At 44.4% G+C, this 17983-nt stretch overlaps 1 protein-coding gene across 6 annotated transcripts; it reads right to left on the reverse strand.

Annotated features, from left to right (window-relative positions):
• Positions 1 to 2907: 2907 nt before the first annotated feature.
• Positions 2908 to 13581, reverse strand: LOC109705780. Of its 6 annotated transcripts, none has more exons than XR_002214889.1 (3): positions 11989 to 13581; positions 10904 to 10992; positions 2908 to 3170 (listed from the first exon to the last, which is right to left on the reverse strand). XR_002214889.1 is itself a non-coding variant. In XM_020226565.1 (2 exons), the coding sequence occupies exon 1, from the start codon at positions 13439 to 13441 to the stop codon at positions 12188 to 12190; it is 1254 nt and encodes a 417-aa protein (XP_020082154.1). In that variant the 5' UTR covers positions 13442 to 13581; the 3' UTR covers positions 11480 to 12040; positions 12146 to 12187. The 6 variants fall into 6 exon arrangements, 1 of the variants encoding a protein (XP_020082154.1); XR_002214886.1 differs by having other exon boundaries at positions 10904 to 10995; XR_002214887.1 differs by lacking the exon at positions 2908 to 3170 and adding an exon at positions 10126 to 10714 and having other exon boundaries at positions 10904 to 10995.
• Between the last annotated feature and the right edge of the window lie 4402 nt (positions 13582 to 17983).

Here is a 17983-nt window from a genome sequence, read left to right on the forward strand (position 1 = left end):
ATATATATATATATATATATATATATATATATAGTAGGGCTACTACTCTTATGAGTATAGAGCCCTTTGTACTCATAAGTTATTTTCGATGATGAGCCTTTCATATCGACAATCCACATCGTTAAATGTGATCTAGAGTATTTGAAACTTCTAGAAAATAGATTTCGTAATTTTTTGAAATCATTATAAAGTCCATCAAGCGTGTATAAAATGAACGGTCAAAATCGAACGATGTCCTAAAAATGGAAGATCTGATATTTCAATTTAAGATCGGAGTTATTGATCTTTATCTAGCTAGTGAATAGAATTTTTTATCAAAAATTCAACATATTCCGATTCTTTTACACCGTTAAACTAGCAAGTATTCCATACCGGCCGTTAAAAATTTTTAATTTTGTGAGCTTTTGATCGTAAGATAAATAATGTCGAAAAATTATAAAATTTGATTTCTAGACGTTTTAAATGCTCTAGATAACGTTTAACGGTGTGGATCGTCGATTTGGAAGCTTTATCATCGAAAACAATTTATGTGTACGAGAGCGATCGTACTTATAAGAGTATAGTAGTCGGACTCTCTCTCTATGTATATATACATAGAGAGAGAAAGAAAGAGGGAGAGAGAGCGCGCTAGGCTGGTATACTATTGGTAGTACGAAGGCCTTCGTGCTACCAAGTTGTTTTCAATTATGCGACTTCCAAATTGACGATCGGCTCCGTTAGACTTAATGTATACTATTAAAAATATTTAGAAACTAAATTTCATAATTTTTCGACATCATTTGGCTAGTGATCAGAAAGTCTCAAAATTGACAATTTTAATGGTAGATGTGATGCATTTGTAAATTTAACGGTATAAAACAATCCAAATCTGATGAATTTTTATAGAAAATTTTTTTCACTATTTAGAGTAAGATCAGTACCTCTGATTTTAAATTCAAGTATTTTATCATTATTTTTTATGAGATTTTTATTTCCAGCCGTTTATTTTTAGACTACTCGTTTGATAGGTAAATGATGTCGAAAAATTATGAAATTTAGTTTCCAAATACTTTCAATAGTGTAGATCAAGTCTAACAGAGCCGATCGTCGATTTGGAAGCCGCATCATTGAAAACAACTTGGTAGCACGGAGGCCTCCGTGCTACTGATAGTATACCAGCCTCTCTCTCTCTCTCTCTCTCTCTCTACGATACTTTTATAATTACAGATCTCTTTGTATTCATAAGTTTTTGAATTAATTTAAAGATTAATTTCGAATTTAAATTCAAAATTTTAAATTTTTATTTTTGGGGACTAAAGTGAAAAATAAAATTTAGGGACTAAAATTGTGAGACCCCAGTCAGTCCTATATATATATGAAATATAATAGGACTAAACTCTTAACCCGGCTTAAATATTTTGGGTGGTGGCTAGGCCCAAGAGGTTAAAAGAGTTAAGCGTGCTTAGGACGGGAGTAGTTCTAGGATGGATGACCCCCTGGGAAGTTGGAGCGTCATAGTTGGTATCAAAGCCAATTACCAGCCGGAAGTGTGAGATGAGTCTTGACTGAGTTAGGATTATACAGCGGAGAGAGTGAGGCTCTCATACTGTTAACTGTTGTGGATAGAGCGCGGCTTCCCTACGAGGTCGGCTTATGAGTCTGAACCTGATAAGGATGTCAGGTTTAAAAAGAGGGAGATTGTGAGACCTAAGGCAGTCCTGCCCTATATATGAAATATAAAGGGCTAAACTCTTAACCCGGCTTAATCATTTTAGGGGTTGGCTAAGCCCAAGATGTTAAGAGAGTTAAGCGTGCTAGGACGGGAGTAGTCCTAGGATAAATAACACCCTGGGAAGTTGGGGCGTCACAAAAATTGACATGCAAAAAAAAACTAAATAGGCGATGGCATGATAATATCGTTAATTCTAAAATCTCTTTTAACAGAGTCATTTTATTATGATGAAATCAAGAGATTTAAAACTTTGATTACAAAAAAAAAATTAAGGAGTAAAATAAAAAATAGTGAAAAGGTTGGAACTAATGTGCGATTAATTTTTTAAAAAATTACATATGGACCCAAGAACCCCCTAAGATAAAGGAAGACCTTATTTTAAGATTAATTTTAAGATTAATTCCGAATTTAATATAAAATTTTGAAATTTTATTTTTAGGGACTAAAGTAAAAAAATAAAGCTTACGAACTAAAATTGACATGTAAAAGAAAGCTAAATAAGCGATGGTATAATAATATCGTTAATTTTGAAACCTCTTTCAACAGTTCTATTTTATTGCGATGAAATCAAGATATTCGAAAATTTATTTGCAAAAAAAGAAGATTGAGGACCAAAATAAAAAAATAGTGAAAAGGTTGGAACCAATATGTGATTTTATCGTAAAAAAATTGGACTATAATTGACATGAAAAAGAAAAGCAAAATAGGTGATGTCATGATAATATCGTTAATTCTAAAACCTCTTTTAACAGTGTCATTTTATTGTGATGAAATCAAGAGATTCGAAAATTTGATTGCAAAAAAAAAAAAAAATTAAGGACCAAAATCAAAAATAGTGAAAAGATTGTGTCACACCCCGACTTTTTGGATTTAAAACCAATACGGAAGTGCCTAAATTTATTTTTATTTTTATTTTTTTAAAAAACCTTGACCCCATAGGATGTTAGATCCGCCACAAATATAGAAAATCCACTGTTCACATGGATAGTCTCCCCTATATTTGCACGGCGTCGCACAAGTACAAAATACAACCACCAAATATGAACATCCACATATAATCACTATTTACATTCACCATTCATTTCATCACAGATATTCACAAATCCACATCTATTAGTTTAAAACGTTTTCCATTCGAAAATTTATTTTGAAATACTAAGAATCACGAAAACTAGAAAACTCTTTTTAAAACCGTTTCCTACGCGGAATCATTTTCTTTTAAAACACGCTATCACGAGGGGTAGAAAACCGTTTTCATATCATAAGAAATCCACAAGTTCTTTATTACATTCACAAAATCACATTTGTCCAAATAACGTGAAACCAACTGAACCATAAATACTAAGTTAATTATTTGAGAAGCAAGTTAAGAATTAAACCAAGTTCACGGGGTCGATAGCTCTATTGATCACTAGCTGCGCTCCTCACGCACCGTCCCGACTTGGACCCGCGACGTCACCTGAAAGGAGGGTGGGGGGTGAGAACATGTATACATGTCTTCCCTCCCAGTGGGTATTGCAAGCCGACGAGAGTGAGGGGTACTCATCAGTCAAGGAGGATTAGGGCTGGCAAATGAGCGAGCCGGCTCGTGTTCGACTCGCGTTCGACTCGATATTTGGCTCGCTCGAGCTCGGCTCGAAATTAAATGAGCCGAGCTTGAACAAAAAAAAAAGCTCGAAATTCATTTCAAGCCGAGCTTGAGTATTACTCGGCTCGTTCGAATTAGGCTCGAAAAGCTCGAATATATATTATGATGATATATTAATATATATAGTATACCATAAGGATACTAGAATATAATTATTAATATATACTATAAAATAGTATGATTAGCGAAATACTAAATAAATATTAAAACTCGTTGTTTTTGGCTAGTTAAATTTTAATCCTTTATAAAAATGTGTAATAAATCTGATATATAGTATTTATAGTTAGGTGTCCTAGTGTTTGATTCCCACTCGTTTATAGTCATTTAAATCCAAGCTAAAAAAATGATAAGGAAGGTTTTTTGAATCCAATAAGGCTAAAAAACTTGTTACAATATGAGATTTTTCCTACTAATATATCCCGAGTTAACTCTTAATATAGTATTCATATGAGTACTATACATACGTATATATCTAGAGGTATATATGTGTACTCTTGTGGTTTTTCCTATTTTTTATCTTAGGAACTCCCTTAATCATTTCTTATTTTTTAGATAATACTATATTATCTCGGTAAGTACTACTCAATCCTATGGTATTAAATTTATCTTTAATGTGTGGATCGGTGCAATCACCCACCAATACAGATCTAATCCAAAGTGGTTCCCAAAAAGAATTCGGGGAAAAATAGCAAATAACTTTATATTGTTCAATAGTGCATATTATTTCCTACATTATATATATACCTTAGTAGTATAAGTATACTGCCTCATGCATATGATAGCTGAAAGAAAATTAGTAAATATAACAGATATTTAATATCAATAAGCTTGATGACAAATCTGAGTTTAGTTTAAATTTGGGTCAATTGTTTTTGGGTCCTATTAAAACCAACAACACAAAAAAGTACGACAATTTTCACTACAATTGCTATACATTCTTTTCTTTCTTGCTTTTACATTGGGCTTAATTTTCCAATAATTTTCTCTCCTTTCTCATTTCTGGTCTCTCAACCTATGCCCAAGCCGTGGAAGGCCCTCCGGAGGGTATCAATAACAGCAATAATGGCCCCCGGGTTTCTATCTACTATAAGTTGTCATATCCGCTTGAGAAATATACAGAATAGATTTTAAAGGTAAAAAATTATTACTTCATAAACATTCGTATAATTTTAGTTATTTATGGATTGGGATAGGGTTTAATCCAAGTATTTATCTATATAAGATATTTATTTTTTTACTGGGGCATAAATAAAAATGAATAATATGGAGATTGAAGACGGAAGAAAAAATATGTGAGGCTGAAAAGATTAGATATTCAACTCATAAATTATTTTTTTTCATATTATAATACTATATTTTATATAATTAGTTTGTACTTTAAACTATTAGACATATTTTTGTATCAAATTATAGATAATGTTCTATACAAATTAACTATTGATCGTATGATGTTGAGAATTTCAAGCGGCTCGTTTAGGGCTTGAGCTCGCTCGACTCGAAATTAGGCTCGCTCGAGCTCGGCTCGAATTAATTTCAATCCAAGCTTGAGCTTAAATTTAGGCTCGAAATTAATTTCAAGCCGAATTTGAGCCGAGGTAAGCTCGCTCGAGCTCGGCTCGTTTCCACCCCTAAGGAGGAGAACTATAAGTATGGATAATGGTAATATAGTAACAATGATAAATAAAGAAATGAGATATATATATGAATCACTACCGCTACTGTATGCATGCATCAATCGGACGATCCGCCGGGATCCACGAAGTGTCCCGGGACTTACCGACTCGGGCCACGAGTTATCCGCTGCCACACAACACCATAATTAAGGTGTCCTGGCAGCAAACACGTAACCTCACATAGAGACGATTATCATCGGATAACTATTCCGATCCGAGTCTCCGGAAGTGTCAATTTCGACACTGGAACCCACCGTCGCTCACCCGTCGTCTCCGAACCCTTGAAATGACACAAGTGACCAGCCAATAACGCTCAGCGACAAAGCAAAATACAGTGAGACACCGTCGGAAGAAATCCAGACCAAAATTGCTTTCTGTCGGCGGATTTCGCCGAAAAACGCACCGAAAATCGATATTCAATTTCCGCAAGGCCTCGGACCTTGGACAACCAATTCAGAGGTCACCCGCTGCCCGCATGCACTGTCCACAGTAGCCACGAAGCATAAATTTGCATATAAGTTCTTGCAATCACATAAAATCACATTATTTTATGTAATTTTCAGGGTTTTACGGCCCGACAGCGCAAACCGAGGACTTTCGAGCTTGGCCAAGACACACCCTGATAGGTCTCGACGTGCAGGAGGTCGTGCTCACGATTTGGAGCATGGCTGTCCACTGTGGAGAGCCCGGGAGTGACATGAAAATCTACGAACTGCACGCACAGTGCCTAAACAGCGCTTAATTCTCAAACCGGGGCTTCGTTGACCCCAAAGGAGGTGAGCACGATGATCGGTATAGGTTAGGGATCGTGGTGTTCACTTCCGGGAGCGTCGGGGTGCCCTCGGATCGCCGGAACAGTGACCCGAACCCGAAACTGTGTGCAGAAAAGCTGTAATTAAGCTTACCGGAACTAGTGGGAGCACGGCTTGGCCGGCAATGGCCGGACGGCGGGCGCGCCGGCAGGGGATGGGTGCGGCTAGTCGGTGGGGCTCGGGGCTCGCGCTGGCTGGCGGCAGGAGGCGGCCGGAGGCGCGGCGGAGGGAATCAAGCCCGCAGAGCTTGGCTCGGGCTCACGGGTGTAGCGTCGGCCGGGGGAGCGCCGGGGCGATGACGACGGGTCGTCGGAGGCCAGGGGAAGGCGGTGGCGACGCGCAAGGACACCACGAGCCAAGCCTCGGCCCGAGCTTCACAGGGGCGGCCGCGAGAGCTAGGGCGGCGGCGATGGCCAACGAGGACGACGGCGATGATGCGCGGGGGGTCGTCGGAGGTCGATGGTGGGTGGCACGGTTGGTTCAAGGCGGCGGCAGCTCGCTGGCCACGAGCTGGCTTGAGCTCGGCCCGAGCTGACCGAGCCTGGCAGCGGATTGCCCAGACGGCGAAGGTGGCACGTGGGACGGCAGGGAATCAACGGGGGAGTCGCCGGAGCTTGGAACACGGCTAGAGGAGGGAGCCTGAGATGTATGGATCCTTCCCTGTGGTCCACGGCAAAGATAATGGAGAAGGTGGAGAAGATGGTGGATGAGAGGCAATGCCGGCTTTTCCGGCGGCCGGAGGCGCTCGCTGATGGCCGGGGTGCGCGCGGCGAGGGTTGGGAGAGGTGCTGGTGACGGCTAGGGCGCAGTTGGAGGGAGCTAAGGCAACTAGGGTTAGGGTTTACATGGAAACCCTAGATGCCCAATATATACAAGCTGGCCAAATTACAGTTTAGTCCTCTAAAGTTGAATATTTATAGCCAAGTCCCTCACAGCGCGTGTATTTTGCGCGTACGCACCTCGACGTTCGAAATCGCGCAAAACAGTACATAAAATATGGGACTTTTCGCAAACATTTTGCCAATTTCGACCTCTCAGCGAATATTATGCGATTCCCGGAGATCTGTCTATCGAATTTTCGATTGGATTGTGCCATCGCGTTCAACACGACTGGGGCATCGAATCTGCTAGTTTGTTTCGCCCGATTTGGTCGTTGATTCACAACGAAACCTACCCTCTCCGAATTCTACCAATATAACCATTTATACAGGTGTGTGTATATATATATATACCAAATCGATTCACAACGAAACCTACCCTCTCCGAATTCTACCAATATAACCATTTATACAGGTGTGTGTGTATATATATATATATATATATCTATATATATATATAGGCTGGGGCTACTATACTCTTATAAGTATAGACCCTCTTATACTCATAAATTTTTAACCATTGATTGATGGGATGTGTGGTTAGGATGACGGTGGTCCCCACTTAAAATGATAGTGGTCCCCTAGGGTTGAGTGGGTAGTTGGTTGAATAGTATGATCTAACGGATGAAAATGATCAATGGAATAAATCTAAGGGCTGAAAATTTATGAGTACGAGAGAGCCAATACTTATAAAAGTATATTAGCCGGACTCTATATATATATATAGTTCGGCTGAGATACTATCGATAGCACGAAGCATTTGGTGCTATCAAGTTTTCTACCGTTAGATTTACCTCTTTTATCATTTTCATCCGTTCGATTATACTATTCAACCAACCACCCACTAAACCCTAAGGAGCCCACATCATTCTGACCGCACATCTTTTAATTCAAGGGCGGAAAACTTAATAGCACCAAGTCATTAGTGCTATTAATAGTATTCCAGCCTAGTTCTACATATATATATAGAGAGAGAGAGAGAAAGAGAGAGAGAACGAGAGAGAGAGAGAGTTAGGCTTGGTATACTATCGGTAGCATGGAGACCTCCGTGCTACCAAGTTGTTTTCAATGATCTAGGTTTCAAATCGACGATCGCCTCCGTTAGACTTAATCTACACTATTGCAAGTATTTGGAAACTAAATTTCATAATTTTTCGGCATCATTTACTTATCAAACGAATAATCTAAAAATAAATGGCTGAAAATAAAAATCTCATAAAAAATGATGATAAAAGACTTGAATTTAAGATCAAAGATACTGATCTTACTCTAAATAGGGAAAAAAAATTTCTATAAAAATTTCATCAGATTTGGATTGTTTTACACCGTTAAATTCACAAATGCATCACATCTACCATTAAAATTGTCAATGTTGAAGCCTTTTGATCACTAGCTAAATGATGTGAAAAAATTATGAAATTTAGCTTCCAAATACTTTTAATAATGTAGATCAAGTCTAACGGAGCCAATCGTTGATTTGAAAGCCGGATCATTGAAAACAACTTGGTAGCACGGAGGCCTCCGTGCTACTAATAATATACCAGCCTAGCTCTCTCTCTCTCTCTCTCTCTCTCTCTCTATATATATAGACATATATAAATTTGGAATTTAAAAATTCAAATTCGAATTTTCCCTCTTATTCAAATCTCGGATATTACAAATTGGGACCAATATGCGATTAATTCGTAAAAAAAATTGCATGTGGGCCCCACAACCCCCCCCCCACCCTACCAAAATATGAGGATAAATTGATACACTTTAAACCACAGGATACTAAATTAATACATTTTAAACCACAGGGTACAAAAATGAGAAAATGCGAAACCACAGGGGGTTAACAGTTGGGACATAATTGTAATAAAATCAAGAAGAAATTCAAGCAACCCTTTATACAAAATGGGTCGTTATCAGCCTAAAAAATTTGAAAGTACTTTTCAGCTCTTGTTCTTCAATAATACAAAAACTAGTTAAAGGTTGTGCGATGTAGCAGGAAGATATTATTATAATAAATTATTATCAATCAAAATGTGCCCCTAAAATTCATTCATTGACATGTTGGTTTAAACAAAAAAAGAATTATATTTTTATGTTAAAAAAATTTAATTAATTTAAAATATAAAAAATACAGTGTCAGTGGTGACTTTAAGGGTGCGTTTGGTTCGCGCTAGCTTTTTAAGATTCCTTGTAATCCAATAGGAATAAAAAAATATGACAGTGTTTGGCTAAACGCATTACGTAATCTAGTTGGTACTACTAGATTTACTTGGGAATGAGATGCATCCCAAAATACTAATCTCATTTCTTTGAGGGAGGGTGAGTATTCTTATATTAATGGATTGGGGTAATTAATAATATGTCTAATCTCTTTCTTTCTTCCCACCCGCCGGCTAGTTGGTATTATTTTTCTTTATACTCTAACCTCATATCTCTCTCTAAACTTATCTTTTTCTCTCTAAACTTCAACTCTTTTTCTTTCTCTAAACTAAGCTATTTCTCCCCTCTTTTTCTAAAATCTCAATCCTCTCATTTTCTCTAACCTCGACTCTATTTCTCTTTCTATTTCTTTAATTATGCTCTCTCTTTCCAACCTATATTCTCTCTCTTTTTTCTAAAATGATGTTGAAATTTTTTATAGTATTATTTAAAATTAATTTAAAAAATAAATTAATTAATTAAATATTTTTCGTAATATTAAATAACATGACTAAATAATATGACCACACGAACCAAACACCGAAATACTACATTCTTAGTAATAGGATGAATAGGAATAAGATTCTCAGATATCTTTTTACTTCTAGTAATCTTTCATAGTGCAAACCAAACGCGACCTTAAAGTCCATCTTCGCTATAACAGCATCTTTCCCCAGCTGTACACTCACCTTGTTACTCAAATTTGACTAGATCAATCATTAAATCACATTACTTCGGTAAAACCCCAATGCAATATTTACATTTTCGGTTTTTCTTAAAGTTTCTTGTTACTTGATTGAAGAGCTCTATTGTAGTGATCCGACACGCTAATAATAATAGCTCGTTGGATCCAAATTACTTGCCTAAATGCTTAAGCTTGGTTAATATCACAACTTTATTTTCACCGGATGTGGGATTATTGAGATGCCATAGACTCATTCCGTTTAGACTCTAATGTTCTCGTCAGTCCAATCACATACACGAGCAAGATCACTTGACGATGTGAGACTATGACCAGACCCGCTATGTAATAATAATTTGTTGAGCTCAAACCACTGGCACAAATATTTAAGTCTAGTTATTATTATTATAATGTGCGGCCTCTTATATTCCTAATTAGAATCCCTTTTCAATCTAATATGACATCAAACTATAACGATCCGACCCGCCAGTTATAATAACTTATTGGGTCCAAACCACCGATCCAAAATACTTCAACCCAGTCATTATTATTAGGGTTCATAGTTTGTTATACATCAAATCATAATTTCGTTCTCATCTAATCTAATGCGGGACAGTTAGAATGTCACATCTCTTTTAATTGAACATATATAGAAATGAACAGAAATCCACAAGATGCCTTTTTCCTTTCAGGAACATCCTTTGGGTCACGGCATCTAATCTTCCCAAACATAGCATTGTCCAAATATTTCTCTTTACCCCTACATCGGTCATCATCGGATCATGAAAACTTATTGACCAATTTCTAGTTGTAAATATTGCAAAATGACCGTCACAATTATGTCCCCACCCTAATAAATTCAATATGCCTCACTGCACAGGCAATCTTTTAGTAACATGTAAAAAAAGCTTCTACTCTGATTTTTCCATGACTGGTCCAAAGGACTGGACCAACAACTCGGGCAAGTAAGAGAAGCACTTTTGTCTCGGCCCCATTAAAATTGTTATCAGTCGCAATCGTGCCATTTAAAGCCCATGGCACTGATTGTTCCCCCCTGCAAATGGTTTCTGTACAATCCAACCATGCAAGGCAATTGAAGGGGGGAGGAATCTTTTTCCTGCAGTAACTCGAGTATTTTACCTTAAATAGAAGCTTCGAAAATTACCATAGTAATTTTGTAGTTATGTACTTTTGTCTTACAGGTCAATTCTTTGGGTTTTAACCAAAGACTAACAAAGTTCTACAAAGAGAAAAACAGAGGAAAGAATAATGAAAACTGAAAAGGAGATGAATACAAGAACAGCACCTTTAATGGAGAGGTTATGCAGTAAAGACTCGCATTCTGCTACAAGTCCTTGGCTTCTCCTAATCAAAGTTTCGTACTGTAAATGGAGCCTGCTGAAAGGCAAGCAACTGGATATGAGAAACACTGAGGGGAATTATATGTACCTAAACAGGTGATAAAATTGTACAGTCTGTACCCAAACTACAGGGTACTTTGAATGGTGCCTGAACTTTAAATCTTCGCTTTTACTTTCCAATGTTACAAAATATTTTTGCAGATTATAAAATGGACGGAATATTTTGTCAAGTAATAGAATATTTCGTTAGATTATGCAAAGTTCTGTCAAAAATTTTACACACGGGGTAAAGTTAGGTAGTAAAATTAAATCCCTTAAAGTTCACCTACATGCTTCAAACTGCACTACAGTTCAAGTGAGGTGGTCTGTACATTTTTATGTCAATAGAAAAATGCGCAAGAGATATAACCCGGAGTTTAGTACTGAGGTATGGAATCAAATGAAGGATTTTCAAAACAAAAATCATATACACATCAATGTTAAACATGATTGGCAAAGACACAAAAAGATCGAATAGGATAAATATAACTGATTTACGGTCGCAATCCTCAACTTCATTGAAGCTTCTTTCAATTTGTGAATAGCGAATATGGAGAAGTGCTAGAGATGCATATATGGCATACTACAGCGGCCCATCCATTGATGGCGCGAGTTACAACTTTTTTACATCTAGCACAAGTTGCATAACAGAAGAACACTCGACAAGACATATATGTCTTTCCAAAGCTTCTACTTCCCTCCTCAAATTCTAAGTTATAGGAAGCTACATTCCTCCAAATTTGGAAGCAAGAAAAAAAAAAAAAACAACATTCAGATGTTCAACTAATCAGAAGAAATGCGTTTTAAGTAGAGTGTAACTCTCTAGAATTTTTTTGTCAACTTCTGGTAGATTTTGCTACGGAGCTTATGAAATGGAAAATAACAAATGTAGTAAAATCTGGATGGCGGTGTTAATCGAGAATGGGAGAGCGCGCCGCGACTAATAAAGTTTGTTATTGAGACAAGTACATGGGTTCATAAGATTAATTACCTTGTGCAGTTGGAAAGCACAATCTCGAAAATGACCGATATATAATTAAGACCTGAGAATAGACAAACATTATACTTATGGGTCAATCCTGTTCAGCATTCAATCCAACTTATCAGCGATTCAGCATACGACTTGTTGTTCCAGTAACCGGACTCACCCGATTGCCAAAATCTTCTACTTAATAAAAGATCGAATTTTGCTACTCGGAGTGTGAAGAATCAGAGCCGTTCTCCGACATTTCCTTCCCAAACGCTGGGCTACTCATGTAAGACCGAACAAGGTTAGAGCCCTCGCTGGTCACGAACTTGTGCACATACTCCTGGTTGAATCTCTCCACGGCCATCATGAAAACTTTTGTGAAATTGACATCTTGAGGCACCAATCCTTTGGATTGCAACCCCCTCACCAGATTGTACCGCGGCCTTAGCCTCCCATCCAGGCTGAAGCTTATCTGCCAATTGTTTAGAATGTCTCTGGGGGTGAACCCGACAGCTCCGATGAAGAAATCGAGCTTCGCTTTGAGGTTGTGATCCTTAAGCCGAAACGTTATTGGGGAGTGCCGGAACAGGAATTGGATATCGGTGTTTTCCAAGCCGTAGGACCGGAGCATCCCGACCCTGTTGGAGAAGGTCTCGGGGCTTAGCGGGGCGACGGCGCCGATGGCGTCGGGGAACAAGTCGGATTCGGGGCCGACCCCGATCACCTCCTCGGCGGCGCGGAAGAGGAGGGCGATGCGCTCCGGGGAGCTGGTGAGGAGGACGGGGGCCTTCTTGATGAGCGGCAGAGGGTCGCGGCCGCTGCCGTAGAGGTAGCGGACGGCGGCGAGGTTGCGTGAGAGGACGCGGTCGGGGTCGTTGGAGAGGAGGCGGGGGCAGCGGCGGAGGGCGAAGACGACCCCGCAGTCGTCGCCGCCATAGAGGTCGCGGAGGAAGGCGAGGGAGCGGGCGAGGCGCGCGGCGCTGTAGCCGAAGGCGGAGGCGCACGCGGTGACGAGCGCCGCGAGCTCGCTGGGGGCTTCTGCGGCTCCGGCGCCGGCGCCGGCGCCGGGGAGGAGCGAGCGGAAGAGGGAGAGCTTGGGGAGGAGGTTGGAGGGGACGTCGGCGGCGAGGATGGAGGGGCGGCAGCGGACGAAGCGGAGGATCTGGGGAGGGGAGAGGGAGGCGCTCCCGCGGAGGAAGGAGACGACGGCGTCGGGTCGGGCCGGGGAGGAGAGGCCGGAGAGGGAGCGGGACGCGGCGTAGAGGGCCTTGTCGGGGGGGAAGCCGACGCGATCCACCAGATACTGCGCCATGAACGGCGTCGGCGTAGGAGGCGGCGCCGCCGCCGGAGAGGAGGCGGAGAAGCGGCGGCACCGGACGAGGAGGAGGAGGAAGAGGGAGAGGGATGGAGACGACTGCGACGAGGAGGACGCGGAGGAGCTCCGAGCGGTCGTTAGGGTTCTAAGCGCCGCCATTGATGGTGGGTTAGGATTAGGATTAAGGACAGAGTAGTGCAGAGGCGCCTTCTCTCGCGTGAGAGAGAGAGAGAGAGAGAGAGAGAGAGAGAGGGTGTTCGTCGAAATTGGGCCTCAATTCGGCCTATTGGTCTTTGATACATGACACATCTATATCTATCTTTGAATTTGAAAACCAAAGGTGGTACGGCAGTTCTCCCAGCGATTGGCGCGTTCGGCGCGGGCGGTCCGCGATCGGCGCATTCGGCGCGGGTCTGGCGTGGGCGAGCCAGCAGCCCTCCCAGCGATCGGCGCGCGCGGGCGGTCCTTGATCGGCGCGAGCGGCAGGCCTCGGCGCGGGTCTGGCGTGGGCGAACCAAAGATGGTACGGCAGGCCTCCCCACGATCGGCGCAGTCGGCGCGAGCGGTCCGCCATCAGTGCCTGGCGCGGGCGAGCGGGCGTGAGCAGGGCCAGGTGGACGAGTGGGCCTCTTGTCACGCCCCGGGGTCCCATTTTTGTTTGAAACACAGCGAAAAAGCGTTTGAATTTTTTTTTTTTGAAAATCTGACCCCAGAGTATGCCAGATCCGCCACAAATACAGGGAATCCACTGTTCACACGGACAGAGTCTCCCCTGTATTTGCACGGCGTCACACAAGTACAAAAGTACAAACAGTATACAACCACAACTAAATGAATATACATATAGCTATACATTCATACATTCATACATTCACCATTCACACCGTAGTTTTACATTCGATGTTTAAACAAAAGTCTACGAAAAATCTTTTGAAAACTGTTCCATATGCGAAAACTTTTATCTTTTATACAAGCTACCACGAGGGGTAGAAAACCTTTTATTACCAAATTCAGAAATCCTTTTATTACAATCATGAAAGTCCACATATTCCAATGTAATAAAAATACTGAACCATATAACTGACTAAGCTATAACACAGAATAGTAGGGATACCAAAACGCCAGCACCCGCGCACTCGCGTCCCCGCCAAGCTCGCGCCCTGTGAGAGCGCCGTGCACCCGCCCCCGCTGCGCAGCCGCCCGCATTTCCGCCGCTCCGATAGCCAGCAAATAGGGCGGAAGGAAGGGGGCGAGAGAGGATAATGAATCGGGCGGTTATTGAGGTGAGAGAGTGAAGGAGCATCGAAAAAAAATAAAATAAAGTAATTGGCAGCATGGGGAGGGGTAATGGCAGGTTATGGGGTGCAGCATGGAGATGGTATGAGGGCGTACGGGGGGTATGGACGGGGGTAAGCGGGAAGGGAATCCGCGCGCTCACAAATCGCTCCGTTTCGCAGCCAGCCGCTCCACCATCCGCGCCGTCGCTGCACCGCGCCGGCTCGCCCCCCCCCCGGCCCCCCGCCCACCCGCATGGCGCTCAGCACCCGATCGCCCCACGGGGCCCCCACTGATCGCGTCCCGCCACACCGGCCGCCAGCTCGCACCGGCCCGCATCAGCGCGAGCTGCCGCTCGCCAAAATGCCCGCGCCGGTCTGCGCCTAGCGCCCCTGCGCGCCCTAATCGCGCCCTCCATGCGCCGCTCGGCCGGGTCCCGCACCGCTCGGAGCCGCCAGCCGCCCGCTCGCACCCGCACCGCCCCCGCTTCGCGCGTTTTTCGGCGAGAGGCCCTGCCGTACCCAGCTTAGGATACCTCCAGATTTCCAGCGCCGGCTCTGCGCAGTTCCGAGCGCGCCGCCCAGCTTGCGCTCTCCAGCCGCGCCAGCGCCCTCGCCCAGACCGCCTTCGCTGGCCCGACGCGCCTGGCGCCGCGCCCGAGCTGCGCGGCAGCCGGCACCTGCGCGCTCCGCTCGCGTGATAGCGGAGCACCCCGTACCCTGGCTTAGAGATCACGGCCGCGCGCCGATCGCGGAGAGGCCCGCCGCCACAACCTGCCCCCTCGCCCGCTCGACGCCGCACCTAAGGTCCCGCGCCGTTTCATGAGGCTGCCGCCGCCGCTCGCGCATCGCGCCGATCGCGACCACGCTCGCGCCGACCTCGCGCCCGAATCGAGCCGATCGCAGGACAATGTCGCCGATCGCGCGGAAGAGCCGCCGTACGCGGCAGGCGCTGGAGGCTGCGTACAAATGCTCGCACCGACCGTGCGATCGCGTAGAGTGTACAGGACTCGAGATTTTTTTGACAGTGCTACTAAACTCCTGTTGATATTTTTATTTGTGTAATTTAAATTACATAAGCACTCAGTACAAGTTTCGGAAGCGAAAACATGAGCTTAAAACGGCAGAATTACGGCGAAACCCGGAAGTTTTGACTAAGTGAATAGTAACTCCGTTTCCGGAGAGGCTGCGGAGTAGAAGTGTACTTTCAACGCGTATCGACTCCGAATATAACCTCCAAATAGCATCGTTTTCAAACCCGCTCCGACTATCCTGGAACCAATGGCACTTGACGAAAATGGTTTTGGATCATATCATCGAATTTCGAGAAAAGGTTTAAGGTTTTTGGCATATAGTTGTTTATATGTGGTTTTTTGGTTGGAACTAGAGGATGGATTTGTCGCAAATCTGAAACCTTTTCGGGCGAAACGAATGCTAGATCGATGCTCTGTCGTGCTGAATCGCGCTGGTGTTCGGATCGAAAATACCGACGCGACGATCTCCGAAATTATGAGATTTTCGCATGAATGGGTCAGTGGCAAAAGATAAAATCGCAGAAGACCCTATATTATATGCGCCATTATTGCGAAATCTTGAACGTCTATGTGCGTCACTCGCATAAATACACGTCAGTGAGGGACTGGACTGTAAAATTATACCTCGAGGACCTTTTGCAAATGCTATATAAATTGATATAGATTGCTTCTAGGTTTCATGTGAAAACCCTAGCTCTTGACTTCCCTCAGTCCAAACTGAACGCCCAGCCCCAACTGCAATACCCTTGCAGCCTTGCCCGTTCGCGCACACGGCCGCCGCAGGTTGCTCCGGCCGCCGAAAAATCCTCTCCTCCATCACCTTTTTCCACCTATTCTCACCCTCCTATGCCGTGCAACCTAGAGAGCTCAAAACACCTTTGGAAGCCTCCCTGGGCCGAGATCCCACCCTCACCGGCGTACAGTCACGGACCGTTCCCCCCCGCCGCAGCACACCCGCCGGCTGCCGCACAGCAAGCCCGCGGGCAGCTCGGTTCACCTAGCCGAGCCGACTTCCAGCATTGGGCTCGCGCGTTTGGAAACCGCCCTAAGCTTGTCGCCCTGATCTCCTCCGCCTATCCGCGACATCCCGCTCGCCGCGCCTCGCCGACCCGTCACGGAGCGCCGAACGGAGCCGCCTGAGCCTCCCTGCGGCCACCCTCGTCAGCCCAGACTAGCACAGGTGGGCTCGAGGCCGCTCGTCCCGCCACTACATCCGGCCCACTGTCATCCCTCAGCCTCGCCGCGAACTCCGGCGTGCGTCCCCAAAGCCACCCCGACCCACCGCCGCCGCGCCCGACTCCTGCGGCCGCCAGTCGCGATGCGCCCCCGGGACTGAGCACCTCGTGGCCTCGCGCAAGTCGCACCGGCCTATGAGGGAGCAACCACCTCCCTCCTAGCGCTCCGCCGACAGGATCGTCCGGCGCCCGAGCTCCTCCGCCGCCGCGCCAGCCGCGGACCCCTGAAACACCGAGAGCTGTTGAGGAATTAATCATCGCTCGCCGCGCCACCGGCCGCCTCCCCGCCGCCGGGTCGCAGCAGTTCCTGGACCCTCTTGGACCAGCCTTCTTCCGGCTTCTCCGGCCAGAAGCGCTCGCCTTCCGCCGCCGGCGGCCCAGCTAGCTCTGCCCTGGCCGCTAAAGCAATGCTTTTTGCTGTTCTGGCGCATTGTCGGCCTGTTAGATCACTGTTAATCCGCGTCGACACCGGGCTGTTCCGATGGCCCCCGAGGTGAGCACGGTGAATGCGTCAGTCTAGTCCTGATCACTCATTCTACACCGTCACATTAGGGTCATAGAGTCCGGATGATTAGTTACCATGTGTTTTAACGTTTCCAGTGCGCACCAGTTTACTGCATTTCGCGTCGCTCGTAGCGCTCCCCACAGTGGCCGCAATTGCCCAAAGGTGAGCACGGCCTCCGGCACGCCGAGACGTTGTCAAGTAAGTGTCTCGGTTTGGCTAGAATGACTCCTGGTTTGTGCAGACGGACCATAAACGCCAAATCGGCATGAAATTAATGCGATTTCGGGTAATCGGAGGACTTTTATGTATTTGGAGTTTGTTGCGGCTGCTGTTGGCCACATAGATGAATGTGGGTGACCTCCGGAACTGATTGTCCAAGCCCCGACCTTTGCAAAGAATCGAAATGTATTTCCGATTGTTTTCGTCAAATCCGCCGACGCTGAACGCGGTTTTGGTTTGCGGAATTATTCCGGCGGTGCTTCGTCGACCTATTGTGTAGTCGCTGAGCGCTTATTGCTGTCACGCTGTCATTTCGAGGTTCGGAAATAGACGGGTGAACCCGACGGTGGTTTCCGGTTGTGCGAAATAGACACTTCCGGGGAACCCGATGCGGAATAATTATCCGACAATAATGCGTATTCGATGTGAGGCTA

Source organism: Ananas comosus, unplaced genomic scaffold (genome assembly GCF_001540865.1).
Source record: "Ananas comosus cultivar F153 unplaced genomic scaffold, ASM154086v1, whole genome shotgun sequence".
In the NCBI taxonomy this organism is placed as follows: domain Eukaryota; kingdom Viridiplantae; phylum Streptophyta; class Magnoliopsida; order Poales; family Bromeliaceae; genus Ananas; species Ananas comosus.